Here is an 18404-nt window from a genome sequence, read left to right as displayed (position 1 = left end):
ATGACAAATAACACCTCTATCCCAGCTTCCTCAGTTTGATGAGAGCTTGTAAACCTCAAAAGCTCTTGGCTTAAATAAGCAATGTTCTAAACTGTTTTTGAAATGGTTCTTTCAGGATTTATAGGAAGCATTTGAAACAAGCGTAAACATTTCTTTGACTAAGCTATTTCCTTTGTGTCTTGGATAAACTTCTACCATATAGAATTCCTAGTTCAATCAAATCTCAGATATACTGCATAAGATCAAGGATTATCCATCCATTTATGTACCGTACCTGAAGGTCTTTGTTGAGTATTCGGCCCATTGCTGGGAATGATCCTTCATCCTTTTGATTGGATATCAGCCAGGATTTAGCAGCACGCAGTTCCTCGGGATCAATAAAGATGAAACCCCGTGACTGGGCAAATGATTTCAGTACGAATGCTGTCAACCTAGAAGTCCAAGAGGTAACATGTACCAACACTGACCACTTGAGTAAATTGTAGGCAACTTGAAAAGAATTCTGAAATGTTTTTCAGAAGGTATAGCAATTGACACTGTCAAACAAACTTAAACTTTTGCTCTGGAAGTCAATGTAGAAACATGTATAAATATGGCGAACAAAGGAGATTTTCTTGGAGAATGTGAAATCAGGTATGTTCCTGCATGCAAGAGTATTCAAAGTATGAAACTACATAGATAAACTGAAACATCACAGCAAGGGTGAACCTTGACAGATTTTAGAAACAGCTAATTGAAATGCTGAGTGACTTTGCCTTGTAAATGTTTTCACCTCTGTGAGTCAACTGAACCAGTGCTCTAAAAACATGCAAACCATGTGCTGATTTGTTTTAACTGCAACATGGTATGTCATGACGGCATTCCTGAAAGAAGCCAGATGATGATACAAGTGACTTCACTTAAAATAAAAGGCCAATAAATAAACTATAAGGGAGTTTTTCCACAACATAAGTTGTAAGAATGTCAAAACAAACACCTAAACAACAGAGTCCTTGCAGACCTGGCCTTGAATGTTATATTCCTCAAGAGAGGTCATAAGATTGGAGCATTAAGCCTGTAAGAATTGTTATAATGTTAGGTAATACTTTCAAAATTTAACTGCCTGGCCCAAGAGGAACGTTTCTAGAAAGTGTTTGGATGACAAAAAGAGGAAACAAAGTGAAAGGGACACTGTGGTTCTACTAGTTAGGCTTGCATTTAGACATTTAGTAAGAAGGTTGCAAGGTGTATTTCTTACAATATGACGCTTGTAAGAAGTCGCCTTACCTAATGCTGTGGAATGCTTGGAAATCTCTGCCAGGATTCCCTAAATGATCCTAAAACATCTGTGGTAAACCACTCCAAGCATGCAAAAACAAACTAAAACTAACCTTAAGTATATTGGTTTGCATGTGGTTTTAAGGCACCAAAATTGTTGACAACAGAACTTGGATTGCATTAAACTGGGTTCCTTTCTCTCCAATAGCAATAACTGTTGACCTTATCAGCCTATCACTCTCAGCATATAGAAAAGATTAGCCTGTTTATTTAATACTTATTTATAAGTGATCCTTCGGAATTCATTTGAAAAAACATTTTTAGGTGAACTACTATTTTACACCTTTAAATTTTGCAGCAACCTTACAGGAGTTTGGAAGATTGCTGGGGGTTACTGAGGGATGCAGAGTAGATTACTGCCGCATGTGGCTCACATTGGTTCCAGACATACTGATGCCAGTGAGTGATGCCAGAAGATGGGTTGCCAGTTCTGGGTGAAAGCCTAAACATCTTTTCTCCACTTTTGAAAACATCCTCACAGATTACAAAAGTCTGCTAAAGCTGCACCTTCCTTCCAGGCATTTACAAATAAAAGTTTCCACTGTGTTCCAGGACGTTAGCTGCTCTTTCCACTGAAATAGATTAGATTTGAAAGCCTTGGCATTACTCAGGCACCAAGGTGCTGATGGGAACATTAAATACTTGCTGCACCATTATAGCCAATCTTTTCATTAGGAACCACAATTTCCTGTCCTATCATTCAGCCCAAGCTGGGACATATTAGCTCAACTCTGGAGCTGCTGTTCGCCTGGCAATAAATGATCTGTGCTAATAACTGATACTGGACCAGAAACAAAGTAGGGTTGTTTTGGACTTATAAACATTCTCAGACAAATATACAATCTTTGACATCCCTACTGGACAATGTCCCACTAGCTTTAAAATGGAAGTCCCCACTAAGTACACTGCTTCATGTAGTAATCTCAGTGGGGCACAAAGTTTGCAGATTCATTCTTACCTTTCACAAATTTCTCATTCAAGTATTTTCTCCACTCATGTGTCAACAAAGCATCAATGTTGCCAGGAACATCATGGCATAAGGTACAGGGTGTATTCTGAGTAATTTACATAAGACAAACATTACCCTTCTGACTAGTAAAATACTTTTCTGGATGACTAGTTCTCCAATTAAAATCAGTACTTGTGCAAGTTTATACAGGAATAAGGGGTGACAGGCATCATATATGTGTCCTAATTTTTGTGACTCCATTAGCCAAGGCTAACTTCATTTTCCAGTAACTCGTGCTCCAGTGTCCAACGGCATGGCGGGCAATGTAGTGGGGGGTAGGGGCTGTTGACCTCACAGAGGGCATACTTAATGATGTCTGTTCTGGACCACGGGAAGAAATCCCCCAAAACAACCAATAAATCTGTACTCCAGTGACTGGAGTCAAGGAGCTTATTAGTAGTTTGTTAATAAGACTCAAGGGTACAGTCAGTTTGACATTTTACAACCCACTGCACTATTAAAAGTCAGGCAACCATGCTTAAATGAATCACTTAAATTTTTGTGTTCAGCATATACACAACTTGAGCATATATACAACCTGAGCACTAGCTTATAATAAATCGGAGTAAATTGGTGCGTCAATATATGATGATATTTTGGAAAATAAATAATCTAATAGGGAATGTTTGTGAAGTTCACCTTACTCTGACTGGAGATGGGGGTTAAACAAAGGACATACTAGAACCAAAAATATGGCTTACACTATTGTAATTAAAGCCAACCTCTAAGCAGACATGGCGTGTACAGACTTCACACATTAGAAGCTTACCACATGCTTCCGGAGGAATCTCTTTCCCCAAAGGCACTGTAGGAACCATCCTGCCTCTTGTATGTCAGTTGCCTCTGATAACCTGCCAGGTACATTGAAAGACCCAAAGGCATTGTTTGCACTGCGTTCACACCACTTTAAAATAATTCCTCAGAAGATTATTAATCAAGAAGACATATTTAAAGTCAATGACATGTTCTGTCTTGTACCTTGAAGTAGGTAGTCTGTAGCCTCTGCCTCCACCTCTAGGCTAAGCTGATGGGTTTTCTGAAGGTACTTGAGCACAAAGACATTGGGAGCAAAGTGGATCATGTTCTGCTCCCCACAACCAAAGGGGAGTCTTAGAAGCTTATCAAGGTTATTGAGGGTGGGCCCCATAACATCACCTGGGGCACAGAAGATAATCAACGTGTGAAGTACTACAACATTCTGTCAGACTACACAATTGATTTATCCTCACCAATCATGGCAGCGGTGGCTCTCTCTGAGCCTGGCACCACATTGTGTGGGACTCCCAGAGTGAAGGCCTCATTGTGGTTCTCATCTGCATCTTCTTTGCGCCAGATCCTGAACTCACCTATGGAACCCCAGCCAGTGGAGAAACCGATATGACGCACCTGACTAGTGAGTGGTCCAGCCAATTGCAGAATCGTGGTCTCACTGGATGGCTCTAGGCCATGTCCCACCTATCACAGGAAATAAAAACAATCTTGTTGGTTGTCAATCTTTCTTTTGTGAGGGAGGTTCTGGGTGCTTTGGGTACTGGGAGACCAGCTAAACACTAAATCCAAACAGAGAAGCAATGGTGTTTTGTGTTTGTGTGTGCAGCCTGTGAAAATCAAAGCCAAGATTTGTATTTTTTAGAAACACCCTTTCAAAATGATGAACTGATCTGTGCATGACATGGTGGAGAAATGTATGTGCTCATCCAGAGAAACCCAAACAAGCATGAGTACACTTTAATTTAATAGTAACAACATGGAAACCAATTAAGTTCTACTCAAAAAGCAGTTTGATGAATACTGCATTTAACAAGCACAGGGGGCTCATAAAAACAATTGCCAAGTCTTGGCAAAAGCTACCCACATCACCTTAAGCCTACATAGACCGAGTTTGGAATCTCCCATAAACAGACTGGCTCCTTGTTGACAATAATTTGTCATTAAATATTCTATATTCTACATTAAATATGACAACCTAAAATGGAACATGACTCACTATGCTATAATGAAAATAGGTCACTATCAAAAGCAAATGCTGTTCCAGCTATTTAAAAGGAAGCAGTAGCTTCAGATTTAGATGTGAATCTTTCTGTACCAACTCCATAAATCATATTGCAATCATATTGACTAGTACAATATGACTTCAATTGTAAGCAGCATTAGGGAGTAAGCCCTGAAAATATTACTTTTACAGTTCACCTATATCTTCTCTCACTAGTCAGGACATTAGTATGCACGTTTACTATGGGCAGTACAATGTACTGCCATTAGAGTCAGTAGTGCAGCATATACTTTTGCTGTTAATTGGGGATGAGAGAGCTCTAAAATAACTTAATTTGGGGCAGCACGGTGGCGCAGTGGGTAGCACAATTGCCTTACAGCAAGAATGTTGCTGGTTTGAGCCCCGGCTGGGTCAGTTGGCATTTCTCCCCGTTTTTGCATGGGTTTCCACGGGGTGCTCTGGTTTCCCCCACAGTCCAAAGACATGTGGTTTCACAGGTGAATTGGATACGCTAAATTGGCCGTAGTGTATGTGAGTGTGTGCTAGTGTATGGGTGTTTCCCAGTGTTGGGTTGCAGCTGGAAGGGCATCCGCTGCGTAAAACATGTGCTGGATAAGTTGGAGGTTCATTCCGCTTTTGCGACCCCTGATTAATAAAGGGAATAAGCCGAAAAAAAACAAATGAATAACTTAATTTGTGTTCTGAAGAATGAAGTTCTCAGCAGTTTTAATTTTCATTTTTGAGCAAACTAAGCCTTTAAGCATCACTGCCAACATGATCTGAACATAATCTACCCCAGTTATAACAGTGACCCCTGGTGGTTATTTAAATCTGCTTATAACTATGAATAAATTCCCATATGTCACATCCTCAACTGCCATCTACAGCATATTGTAGCAAAAACTATATCCCCTAATGTTTATAAAAGGTCTAAATTACCTGCACTCCCCCTCCTCTCCAACTGATCCAAAAGCTTCGGAACTCATCCCAGGACAGGATTCCTGGTGTTGGGGTGCTAACTACAGGTTCCCCCATCTTTCCCCGTGAGATCCAGGATCGCGAGTTTTGCCGCCCGCCCAGCACAATCTCCACCATTTCAGTGCTGTCATGTGCGCTAGGTGAGAGGGCAATATGGGCATCATTATGACTTTTGATGGCCACTTGGACATGCGTGACTTTGGCTGGCTTCTTCACATATTGATACTCGTATTTGTTGGGTGTGGAGATGTGGATTCGTTCTGTGAAATGTGAAGGGAGAAATTTGTCATGACTTGGCTCAGTTTGAACATAGTAGAAAATAAAGAACAGGAAAAAAACCCTTGATTACCATTCGGACAGAAAAAAACGCTGTAGGTGTACTCTCTGGGCAAACCTTCAGGCTATGGAAAAGCAGGAAGAGAGGGATGTTTAAGCAAACATGCAACCCAAACTAACTAAACAAACTAATGGAATGTTTACACTGCAATGATCTACTAAAAAATGAGAACATTTCTCTTTGCACTTGAAAAAGCTTACATACAGAAATGAACACAAAAAATCCCTGATCAAAAATGAATAATAATAATAATAAATAATAATAATAAGCTTTATTATGCATGCCAGACCATAAAGGCTCAGTAAATCAATCTGAAAATTCAAAATGTGTCAGAATGGTTATATAATCTTTATTAATACACCTATTTAAGACATAATATATAATGACAATAAGATTCAAGATCCCCACCTCTACCAGCACACTCCTGCGCACATAATCCATGCCCACAGGGCTTCTGTCTTCCTGTTCCTCACCCGCTTTGCTTGCTTTGCTGGATTGTAGCCCATCAGAGCAGCAACTTGGCTCACTGTAGGCCACAGCGCGAGCTGCCATAGAAGCAAATATGGAAGATGACAAAGATCACAACTCAATGATGCTGAAAATGCTTTATTTGCATTGTGGGTGCTCTGATGGGAGACTTCTGGCAGCATGCGTTCTCCTTTTATATCAAACAATGTAATGTCTTCAGAGATCATGATGGCCTTGGGATAATAGGATGCACACATGTTTTTGCAGCAGAATGGCTGCTTGCCAGCAAAGCCCTTTTGTATGTGTTTAGTGAGAAGGAAGGACTTGGAGCCAGGGGGACTAGGACAGAGCCATGGGGGGCCCATTGGCCAGCACTGACCTGCACATTTCTTTGACATGCATGGAAAAGACCCATATCCTCTATTGATGTATGTGCTTTTCCTTGTCTGATAGCCCAAAAAAGAACATGATTTTGTCCTGCATGAGTCAATACTTAAAGGTCAGGGACAAGGTTTTTATTTGCCATCGTTGCTGAAATGGCACTACATCTAAGGAAGTGCAGGTTGAGACAAAGTCATAGAGTCAAAATAAGTGGCAACAGTTGATTAATATTACCCAAGAATGCTTGCAATATCCTGAAAAAATAAACCCTTAGTAAACAACAGTGAGAATAAATACAAGATTCTTGTGAAACATCTAGCAAACACAAGATTTATAGTTCCAGATAAGTCTGACTGAATTTGATCCTGATCCAAAAACATGGTCGGAGTGTTTAAATAAGTAAGCATCCAGCATATAATACAACTCCTTTTATACTTTTTTTTCCCAAGATACACCTCAGTTTTTTTTCTAATTTAGTATGTTATTTCTTCAAAGTTGTTGGTTTTCTCAAACTTTTATAATGGCCATTTTTGATTATTAAAACTGATTTTCATCAAAAGAGAAGGAATGTTTTGTATTTTCAATGAAAATGAAAGGAGGCAGTTATGTTATGGGCTCCATTTTGTTAAAAATATGCATACAGTGAAGATGACGCTTGTATAAATATGCAGCTACACGACGCCTCAACATTTTTGGTGTCTGTTAAGTTGCTAATATCAAAATAAAAATAGACGGTTCCTTATGTTTTCATTTTATTGTTTAGATAGTGAAACAATGTAGCCAGGGTGATGTGAATGAGGTTATAAAGTACACTATTCCGTTTGAAGATTTACCTGGCTTGTCCTCAGGAGTTTGTTTTCCATATCAAACTTTCGAAGTCTGAACTTACAAGGAGAGAATGCAAGACTGAACTTTGTGTAGGCTACTTAATATTGAGGAAAAAGCCCTAATCAGATAGGCGAATGTCTGCAGCCCTGACTCTGTTTTCAGATGTCTCCGTTTTCACCCCATCCACACTAACACGGAGCAGCAGCGTTTTAAAAGGAAAGCGTCTCTTCAGCATTTTCAAAAAGCTCGAAAACTCCGGCGTAGTGTGGAAGGTGTAACCTTAGCGAAACTTATGCGTTTTTTACAACTAAAACATATTAGTGTAAACAGGGCCTAAGTATTTAATGCACTAACCTGTGATGTTGGCAGACACCAGTTCAGAAAATAGCAGTACTATAAAAGTGGGCGTGGCCTCCCCAGGTGCCACACACTTTTTCCGGGTAAGATGATGCTTCCCTGGGTGACCCACAAACTTGATCCCTTTGGGCACTGACACTTTCACATGGACCTGTGGAGAACGAGCATAAAAATAATTCATGAAGCGTCTCCATATGCACAAACACATGCTCTCCACATTATCAAACTTATACAGCATGAACTCCCAAGGGTTCTCAAAAGATTCTGGGGAATTTCTGAGGTGCATTGCACATTTTCCATGCTGCCTAACTCGTGGCCTCCCATCGTTCCTTAAGGATTTAACTTTAAACAACTCAGAATCAAAACTGCTGCAAATCTAGTGTCTGCGCATACATAGTCAAAATTAAGCTGATACTAAATAATGTTTTATACCACATGATATGATGGCAAACTGCTATCATTGTTGTAATTGGTGCTTGTCAATGCAAAACCTGTAGTCACTATACTAAAGCGGTGATAACTTGTTAAAGAGAGGTTGTTAGCATGTTGCTTTAAAGTTGCTAAGGTGTTTTGGGTGAGAATTTATGTGCTCAAATTCTTTATGATAACAGTGTTCTCTTTAGAATTTTTGAAATGCTGCGCACACAACCTCCACACATGTAGGCAGGTAGTTGTATACTGTGAGCGGGACTTTAGTTTGTTCACCACGGACAATGCTGTATGGCAGAGTGAAGTCGATGAAGAAGGGCTTAAATGTACGCAGTTCTGCAGTCCGAGCCAAGCCCAGACCCTTTTCGGCAGAAAGACCAATAGCCTCAGTCACCCATGTGGTGATGGAATCAGGGATGTCCACATGTAGTTCAGCTTCTCCATTAAGACTGCTGTTGGTGAGAAGAATTTACAATTTTATTTATGTACTTTCCATATAAGGGATCACCAAACATGCTCTTTTAAGGCGGGCATACACAGTGTGATTTTTACTGTCATATGCAATTTTCTCCCAATGGGATTAGTCGTGCAGACAACCTTGATGTTATTATGGTCATTGTTTCTACTGTGGGAGAGGAACTTGTGAGCTCATGAGCTCCCCATTATAAATATGTCAAAAATATTCAGGATCTGTCAGTTTAATTTCAAGAGGTGTGTTTTGTTGGACAAGCCAATTTGTTGATCTATCTGAAGTTGACCAATCAGAAGGATAAACTCGCTGAATAGCAAGTGCTGTAAAATGTGTCCTGCAAGACAAGATTGTCAGAGATGATAGTTTACAGCGAACTAAGTTTTAAAATTCAAACCAATAGTCAACAGGCATCCTGGTTTCCCAGTGCTGAAAAAGAACATGTATTTATGGCAAACATTCATGGCTTATATCATTATTATGGCCTGTTTCTATTGAGTGGTATGGTTCGGTACACTTTTATAACCGTTTCCACTGTCAAAAGGTACCAAAAAGCGAACCGTAACATACCACTTTTTGGGTACCCTTTAGAAAGGTACCAAAAGGCAGAGCGAAAAAAAGGTACCAAAAGACAGAACTAGACGCGCATCTGAACGCTAATGGTTTACAGAAAAGCGCATGCACAAGCCAGGAGAATGTAAACATGTAAAGAATGTAAACAAAGGAAGCGCTGTTTTTAAATACATAGCTGAAACATTACATTGTAATACTATATACATATAATAATGAGTCATGGTCGACCCGAGCTTAAACAAACCTTGTCGTTGTCTTGATGAACAGCCACAAAGCCACGAAAAACAAAATCTGCCGTGTCCTATTGTTGTTTTTCGAGGCCATCTAAAAGCACGAGCAGTTTCACTTTCTCCACTTTCGCCATGTTTAACTATTACCATCACCTTTTGGACTATTATGAACTCTGAATGACGGAATTACTTTCTAACAAGAGGTTACATGTGCTGGTGAAGATTAAAGATACAAATGAGAGGTTTGCATTGACTATAGGCTGTATGTTGCACATTGTTTTTAAACTCAAATAAGGACTAAATGTGTGTTGTGTGTAGTTTTTCTGTAATTGGTAACAAATCGGAGACTGTAAGGGTCTGTATGTGTTCATAAATGTTGCATTTATTTATTTTATATAATTGCAGAATCACGTAAACACACTTGTGATGTGTGCATGGACATATGATTTTTCAACCATCAGAATTTTCACCGCGTATTCCCGCCTTTAGATCTACTGTCCTACAGATTTCAGTCACAACCCTGCTCCACAACACCTGTCTGCAATTATCATGCAACCCTTGATTAGCAAGTTCAGGTGTGTTTAATTGGGGTTGGAGCTGAAATCTTCAGAAGAAGGGTTAGTGATCCCTGCTCTATATACATACCCTTTAAAAGTTTTGGGTTAGCATAATTTTTATTGTTATTTATCCAGTCGATTAAAGCAAAGGAATATTTTACTACCTGACATTAAAGCAATGCCATATCCATGTTTCTGGAAAGAATGTACGTCTGCGGTTCTCTGCCCTGAAAAACACACACTGACATAAGAAACAATTCCCTTACTGAAGTTAGCCATAATTGCCTGTAAAATTAACCTTAAAATTTAGACACTGTGAGCATGTGTACCGTGTGCCAGATCTGGGGTGCATAGCTGCCACCAGGGTAGAGCTGTGTGGTTGAAACGCAGGTACGGCCTCATCTGTGTACATCCCTCCACTCTGTCTGTGATTGAGACTCACCATGTCTGTCATCACGACCAGGCCTGTCTCCTACAACACAGGTACATAAGCATATTACAATTTGAACTTGTTCACTTTCCTTCGGCTTCCCTTTTCATCTGTGGTCTTCACAGTGGAATGAACCGCTGTTTACTACTTATTACTTATATGTTTTACCAACAGATGCCTTTCCAGCCATAACCCAGAATTGAGAGTACAAACCTCAGTGTTGGGAAACACCCCCACACTCTTCCATTCAAACACTGTGGTCAATTTCATTCAATCATTCATTTTCCTTTAGCTTAGTCCCTTTATTCATCAGGGGTCACCACAGCGGATGCCCTTCCAGCTGCAACCCTTTACTGGAAAACATTCATGCACACTCATTCACTACGGCCAATTTAGTTTATTCAATTCACCTATGCCGCATGTCTTTGGGCTGTGAGGGAAACCTGAGCACCCAGAGGAAACCAGCATGAACACAAGGATAACATGCAAACTCCACACAGAAAGACCTCCTGGTCCAGCCGGGACCTTAACCAGCGACCTTCTAATGCTGCTTTCACACTAGAGTTTGAGCATGCGAAATTCTGTTTGTACATCTCTTTGAAAAGTGGTGAGATAAAACAAGATGATTAGACATTGAAAAAAGAGTGCGATCGGTCCAAATTTGACAGTTCTGTACAGAGAGGTCATGTTTTGATCTTCAATTGGTCTCATGCAATCACATGATGCGATTTCGCAGGTCACCAAGCTTGAACTGTAACATAGCGAACTGTGAAACTTGTCGTACAAGCTTGCCTTTCTGGTCTTTCGCATTCATATGAATGAAAGCCTATGGGGCGAAAAGTGCAGTGTGACCGCGGCTTTACTGTGAGTGCTAACAACTTAGCCACCATCCTGTCTGTAAACAATAAGTTTATATTCTGTGGAGATATGGATAAAGTCATGTCCTTACCGTAAAAGCAAAACGGGCATCTTTAGTGATGTCCCAGTGCCATGGAAAGACAGAGGAACGTCGCCTTCGTGAAGACAAGCCGGGCCACCAAAAATGTCCCTCATCTTTGGGTACCCCAAAGGCATCAGATACATCAAACTCAGCCAGATCCTTAAACACCTGGAAACCCTCAAACTGTTTAATCAACTTTACAGCTATTTGCAGGATATATGACGGTTCAAATGAGGACTAACCTTTTCAGGTGTGAGCTGAAAGCCTGGTTTGAGAAGGTACATGCTTTTGTCCACAGAAGCTACACATACACATGAGCCAATCTCTGCTCTAACCTTTAGACTGATGGGACTGCCTGGCATCGACTCATTTGTGGACAAAGACACAGAGATCTGAAGACAAGATGGTTTGTTAAACAAATAGAAGACAAAACTTTCATTTTATGGTGAATTGTCAGGATTGGCAATTGGTGAGGTGAAATTATTCAACCTCATTTTCGAAGCGGGACTGCACTGGAAGTTGCAGACTGTCAGTCACTCCCTCTCCATTTTCCCGAACATAGTAGACTAGTAGGCGACTGAGAGGGGCCATGGGGGGAGTCACATTGAAATGCAGAACTGACATGCAGCTGTCCATTTCAGCCTGAGAAGAGGACACACCAGAGTCTGGGCAGACAGAGGACATAGAGATGTACATACAAAAATGGGGATGAAAAAGGTGGAAGAATAGTGTCTTTATGAGCTAAAAGTAAACTATTGCAATTCAGGAGTTTCTGAGATTTTTTTATGTGTGCTATAAATAACTTAAGTTTATCTATTAGGCACGAAACCCACAGTTGAAACATGCCCATGAACAAAGGTGTACTGCAGTTATTGCAATAAAACTGACCTGAGTCTTGTTGGGGTTTGGCAGTTGTGTGAATGTTTGTGTCAAAGGTTATGGTAGCTCTCTTTTCACGATGAGCCGTGCTGTTCGTATGCCTCTGACCTGACTGCACGATATTCCCACGGGAAGCAATCTCATAGTGCAAGGTGAAGTTGCAAGGACAGGTGGACTTCAGGAAGATTTCTGCTTCTTGCCCAATCTAGACACAAATAGGTGGTTCCATGAATATGCTTGCCATATACTTTTATGGAAGCACCACTAATGATGTAGGCAATGGATCTTACCATTAGAGGAGCACTGGGACTTAGCAGCTGGATGTGGCATTTGCTAGGAGAATACCAGCTACTGATGGACAGATAGTTGGGGAGATACTGGTCTCCTGCAGCCTTGCCATCAATGGCAGTCACTTTTGACTGCAAGCGAAAATAAATCTGAATATTAGAAATGAAAGGCACTGGATGGTCTCCATTTGATTTGTACTTGGTGCTGCTAAAAGACTATTGGTGAATAGCTATACTAAAATTAACAATCATTTATCGGTCTCATATCAATCAATTACAAACAATACTGTGGTTGACAGACATCAGACCCCACAGATCTACAAAGACCAAAGTGTGGATCCTTAGTTATAACTCTGAAGACAGCCTTCTCACTCATCATATTAATCAAATGATAAGGTCAATAAAACTAGTTGCATAAATGTTAGACTGTGTCTCAGAAACTAATCTGAACAATTAGAAGTCTTATTTTCAACTTTACAATTTTAGATTAGTCCTAACAGTTTGTGCATCCCTTGACAGGTTTACTGCCACAGGCCGGAAAATCTAGTGTATACCTTAGAGCAACATTACAGAAAAGTACCTTAAATGAACATTGGTACTGCTCTCATGTATGACACTTTACAGGCTTTGAAACTACAACCTTTAAAGTTTGACCCAATTAAATTATCCCCTTAACAACTAGGTAGTTAACCCTGCTCCTGTAGAACTACAAGCTGAAGAGTCAGCTCCAAACCTGCTGCAACACATCTACAGCAGGTAACAAAGATGTTGGCAGTTAGAGGGATGTGTGTTGCAGCAAGGTTGGTACCAAAGTCTGCAGGATGTAAGATTGGCTACCCCTTCATTAATTTAAACTACACTCACAAGAATTTCCACTACATTTCCAAATCCCTCCCACTGACCTCCAGCCAGACGTACTGGGCAGCCGTGGGAATGGAGGGAATCTCGAAGGTGGCTTTGCCATTTTTTGAGACCAGTTCGCTGGTGTACACATTGTCCTTTGGAGTAAGTTCGGCCTTGACCCGCACATGCACTCCTTCCGCTGGGCTCCCATCTGGATAGGTGACCTCAATCTGGGGTCAGTGGTGAAAAGTAATCATTCCAAGTTAGAATTGACTAGTGAAATGACTAAACAGAAGCATTGTCTGTTTTCCAACAGAAGACTGATCCTCCTCTCACCATGCCCTTGTAGGGAAGACCAGGTTTAAACTGCTTGCGAGTATCTTTGGAGTACTTGATGTCAATGAGCTGCTTGTGGACAGGTGTTGAATCATCGAACATGGTCTGTTGCCCACCATCCACACTGTTTACTGTGACCCACATGTTCACTGCACCTCGGAAATGATCTGTAACTTCTATTGGCATCATGTCCTTCACACAGAGGCTGAAAGAAGTGGACCCTTTGATCTATGAAGAAGAAAAGAAAGTTGTTTCATAGAATTACTACTTTGTCTTTTGAAGAGCACAGTGTGACAGACCCTGCAGAAAAAAATAACTTAGGTCTTTAATGCTGCACAGATACTAGACTACCTTGCCCTTGGCTCAGATGACTAGAGCTGTGGCAAAAAACATTTGAGAAATCAATTCTTATATGAACTTACTGTCTACTCCATGAAGCCCAGGAGACTGGAAGCTGTCCTAAGTTCAGAATAGAGTGACCTTTGCAGCAGCAACACTACTACAGTGTGTCCTCCTCCTTGTCTACACTTTACAGTGGACTAACTACTTGACAATCTATAATGTGTAACAAGTGTGGGCTTTGGGTATTTTGAAATAGAGCCCTAGTAAACCGTGCTTGCTTGAGAAGCCAATTAACAAAACATATTTTATAATGCACTTACCTCCATTGATTTCACCACTGGGTGGCCTACTTCATGTCTGTAGTAGCCTACTCCATTAACAGTCATATTAACCATTAATTTGCCTGACACTGGTTTTCCAAAGGTGTACCTGGAAAAATGCAGGGTGAAGTAAAGTTAGAGTATAAAATTACTTGCTTAAGATGTAAAAACCCATTCTGTCTCATACCTTGCCTTGACTGTCACCTGTTCACAAGAATTGAGATCTCGAATATATGAAGGTGGAACAATGATGAGCTCAAACCTGGGCATAACTGGAAAAAAAAGACCAAACTGAAATCCATTAGTTTCTGTCCATATTACTCTAATTGAAAATAGCAGTTTTAAAGAGCCCCTATTATGGGTTTTTGAAAATGACCTCCCATTCAGTGTGTAACACAGCAAGTAAAGTGAAATATCCAGCTGATGTTTAAATCTGAAAGTTCAACGTGTTTAAAACTATTAATTCATCTATAAAAGAGTCAACTCATAGTGGTTTGAATGAATCACAGCTGTAATGAGTCTTTAGCCATGTCAATGTGACGTCGTTACGCAACTCAAGCCCCGCCCATTTGTTGCGTGCGCAGACCCGGGAAAATTTAAACCACCGGCCGTTTGCGTTTGACGAGCTCACAATCCACTGCCAATTGACGTTGTTATGGTCACCATCAGCTGTTCATACACATGTGCAGCGGTCAAGTTTCAAAATAGTTCAGCTTTTGCCACAAACACTGTAGAAACAAAAAGAAGAAGACCAGTGGCGGTTCTAGTTAAAATGGCACCCTGGGCGAACCCCAGGGTTCCCCCAGGTAAAATGGTTGCTTCCTTGTTTTCTCTAGGCTTGCAAATTGTGTATTTAATTGTGTTTTGTTACTTGTAACCGCTTGTACTTTATCTGGTTAACTCTTTATATTCTCATATTGTGTCTGATGCCACATTAAAAACGCGACGGGTGCCGTTTTGTTTACGGATCTAAATGCGTTTGACGAGCTCACAATCCACTGCCAATTGACGTTGTTATGGCCACCATCAGCTGTTTATACACATGTGCAGCGGTCAAGTTTCAAAATAGTTCAGCTTTTGCCACTGTGGGGATTAATACTGAATGTGTGTCATGGTTAAGAATGGAGCAATATGCTGGTGTTTAACTGCATTGCTTTAATGCTCTCTTGTATTGAGCTCACGCATATACTCTCTGCACTCTGACTACTTGAAAATTGTTGATAAGCCATGGTGGGCATTTCACTCTCTCTTGCACTGGGTCATCGGACCAATCAGCTCTGATTAGCATCGCGGTAGGGAGGGATTTGGGAACAACTATTATCAGCCTGTTTTTGGAGACCCCCCAAATTAAAATATGACCCTTTTTAATGCATAATAGGAGCTCTTTCATTAACAATAAAATTTGTCTTGATAATGTGACAAAAAGTCTATCCAAAAAAGCAAACTTTGTATGTACAATGAAAACATACAGTACAACACATACAAAACTCTTGTAACTCTCACTGTCTTGTTCAGAAAAACCTAAGCTCCTGAAAAATAAAGCATTTCTATTTATATATACATTTTACAGTATATATTAATAAATAAATGCTTACCGTACTTCTGCACTTCAAACGACTTGTTGTACGTGTGGCCTTGCATCTCGACAAAGACTAGCCATTCACCAAAAACTGGTTGGTCTGATAGTGGAAAGCTCATATTGACAATTCCTAATAGAGACAATAATCATTTTTAAAAATAACACACACACACATTTATATATATATATATATATATATATATATATATATATATATATATATATATATATATATATATATATATATATACACTGTACACACATCATAATGTTAAAATATATTATAACTCATAAAGACTGTCATAAAAGTTTAACAGTAAAGATGTAATGATTGAAACGAAATTACAAAATTTTAAAACTGATTACATTCATAGGAACATAATAGTGGCAGTCCTTACCACAACAAATCGACTTCAGATCTTTCCAATGGACTATGTGGGATCCTCTGGGGTCCTGGGTAAACAACATGGTAATCTTAAACAGTTTGTGGTACAAATAGTCACATTCTTGCTTATTTGTTTTGCTTAAATTTGGAGGCCACTTTACACTCGTAAAAAGGCAGCAAAGAATCAAGCTTAAGCAAACACATTTCAAATCCAGTGATGCTTTTAAACAAACTGACCTTGCCCTGACTCAAAGGGCCAACACTCCAGGAGCCCGTCAATCAAGCCAAAACTACACACACCCCAACTGACACTTCCTCCAGTGAGAGCCAGAGGCCGACAGTGCCAAACTAACATAAACATGAAACATCGCATACATAGCAAACATTTTTTTCTGGTCCCCTTTGGCCATGTGCACAGCTTTCAGAAGGATTTTCTGGAACTGAGCAATAGTATTTGCCCCAGAGACGCTTCAAAGACCAAGCACCATGTGGGAAAGAGATGGAAGCTAAGCACAGAGCAGTAGGGGGCAACGCCCCAGGAAGACTCTCTCTCTCTTTTATCTCCCCAGTCACCCGCTAGTGTCTGCTCCAGGGTCGAACCCAACACCAGCAGCCAGTTGTCAAGCTCTATAGCTGTGCAACATGGACCCTGCTGAGAAAGGAACACTTCAGCCATGCTTCCCAATCAGTGCAGTGTCCACCCCGTGGCCTCCACTTACCACAATGTATGCTTCGAGCTGTAAAACAAAACAAAAAACAGTTTAGAGGGATGCAGACGACACATAATTACACAGCAACAACTTTGCAAGCAGCCAACCATTAGCAGCCCAGGTTTTAATAAAGATAATGCCCACGTGAAAAAATATAGTAATTTACTGTAAATTCTGTAGTGTTTTTTGACCATACTACAGTAAAGTGTTTAATAGTGTATATATTATAGTATTTACAACACTGTTAATGAACTATACACTATACTACTGTATAGTGGACAGATAAACTGGAATAAATACCATAGTATACTTTAGTTTTTACTACAGTAAACTGGTGTATTGTAGTATAATGCAACATATAGTTGTAGAAAACTGCAGTGTTGGGTAAATTGTTTATATTAATATAGTTTTTATGTTACCATCGCAACTATAGAAGTACCACAACTAATTAATGACATTTTTTTATTATAGTATGGTAAAACACTGTAGTATTTACTATAAATTGCTTCTTTTTTTCATATGGGTGTCCACACACCATACTCTAGCTGGAGCTGCTTTTATAAAAAAAAGCTTTAAGGCTGATTTATACTTCTGTGTCGAGTGATTGGCTTGACCCACAGTGCCTGCCTTGCACGTAGTCGTGCATTTATACTTCTGCGCACTGTTTGTGTTGCTCTGCAATAACACTTTCGAAATGCTAGCAGTAGGTTTTTATGTTCCTCTGTGTCGCGTTTCTTCCCGGGTGTTTTGTTTTATCAGGACCCTACAAGTAGCTCAAACTTGCTCATTCAGAGGCGGGAACCAGCAGACGTGCAACAACTTTAACCAATATGTAAACACAAAACAAAAGTCTCCCATCTGGAGCTCCTTCATGGGACTCGACACTTGTAAACACTCGTGGCTCTCAGCACCGCCCACTCTCATCACCGGTACCAAGCCGACCAATCACAGAGCATGCGCTATGCGTTGTTGCGATGTGTGGTTACATTTTTTGAGAGGTGTGCTTGAGGTGACATCAGTCACACCAAAGGCTGTGCGAAAGTGCGAAGGCTGTGCCGATGCATATGTGTGTGCTTGACCCAGAAGTATAAATCAGCCTTTACTGTCTTGCGAAAGTGTTTATGGAACTAACATGTTTTTGTATGAACGCTATATTAATAAGCTACCTATTTTTAAGATTAGTTATTTAAAAAAAAATTATTCTACTAATAGGGCAATGCCCCTATTCTACATAGCAAAAATTTGCATTTTAACATCATTCTAGGACTTTACCTTTTCACTGGTTGGCTTTAGGTCTGGCGTGACCGCATACACATTTATAAGTACTAAAAAAAGAGAAGAAGAAGAAAAAAGCAGTAATGACTTCAAATTCTACTACTACTATTCTATTTTCTCAAATATATTTAAGTTTGAAATAACATGCTACT

At 40.1% G+C, this 18404-nt stretch overlaps 1 protein-coding gene across 1 annotated transcript in view; it reads right to left on the bottom strand.

Annotated features, from left to right (window-relative positions):
* cpamd8 (C3 and PZP like alpha-2-macroglobulin domain containing 8) overlaps positions 1 to 18404 on the bottom strand; it is a 47882-nt gene that overhangs the window by 20673 nt on the left and 8805 nt on the right. Inside the window, exons 5-28 of the mRNA XM_056447590.1 lie at positions 18250 to 18302; positions 16987 to 17004; positions 16281 to 16335; positions 15899 to 16012; positions 14491 to 14575; positions 14304 to 14412; positions 13642 to 13869; positions 13365 to 13535; positions 12466 to 12594; positions 12185 to 12380; positions 11786 to 11961; positions 11539 to 11688; positions 11306 to 11464; positions 10256 to 10398; positions 10091 to 10153; positions 8318 to 8549; positions 7666 to 7819; positions 6043 to 6179; positions 5647 to 5698; positions 5259 to 5557; positions 3556 to 3781; positions 3305 to 3481; positions 3096 to 3177; positions 275 to 431 (exon numbers count right to left, since the gene is read on the bottom strand). Of these exons, the coding sequence (XP_056303565.1) occupies positions 275 to 431; positions 3096 to 3177; positions 3305 to 3481; positions 3556 to 3781; positions 5259 to 5557; positions 5647 to 5698; positions 6043 to 6179; positions 7666 to 7819; positions 8318 to 8549; positions 10091 to 10153; positions 10256 to 10398; positions 11306 to 11464; positions 11539 to 11688; positions 11786 to 11961; positions 12185 to 12380; positions 12466 to 12594; positions 13365 to 13535; positions 13642 to 13869; positions 14304 to 14412; positions 14491 to 14575; positions 15899 to 16012; positions 16281 to 16335; positions 16987 to 17004; positions 18250 to 18302 (3365 nt within the window). The remainder of the gene's footprint in view (positions 1 to 274; positions 432 to 3095; positions 3178 to 3304; positions 3482 to 3555; positions 3782 to 5258; positions 5558 to 5646; positions 5699 to 6042; positions 6180 to 7665; positions 7820 to 8317; positions 8550 to 10090; positions 10154 to 10255; positions 10399 to 11305; positions 11465 to 11538; positions 11689 to 11785; positions 11962 to 12184; positions 12381 to 12465; positions 12595 to 13364; positions 13536 to 13641; positions 13870 to 14303; positions 14413 to 14490; positions 14576 to 15898; positions 16013 to 16280; positions 16336 to 16986; positions 17005 to 18249; positions 18303 to 18404) is intronic.

Source organism: Danio aesculapii, chromosome 22, assembly GCF_903798145.1.
Source record: "Danio aesculapii chromosome 22, fDanAes4.1, whole genome shotgun sequence".
In the NCBI taxonomy this organism is placed as follows: Eukaryota; Metazoa; Chordata; class Actinopteri; order Cypriniformes; family Danionidae; genus Danio; species Danio aesculapii.
Note: the sequence above shows the minus strand (reverse complement) of the source record. Positions and strands in the feature narration are given on the sequence as shown.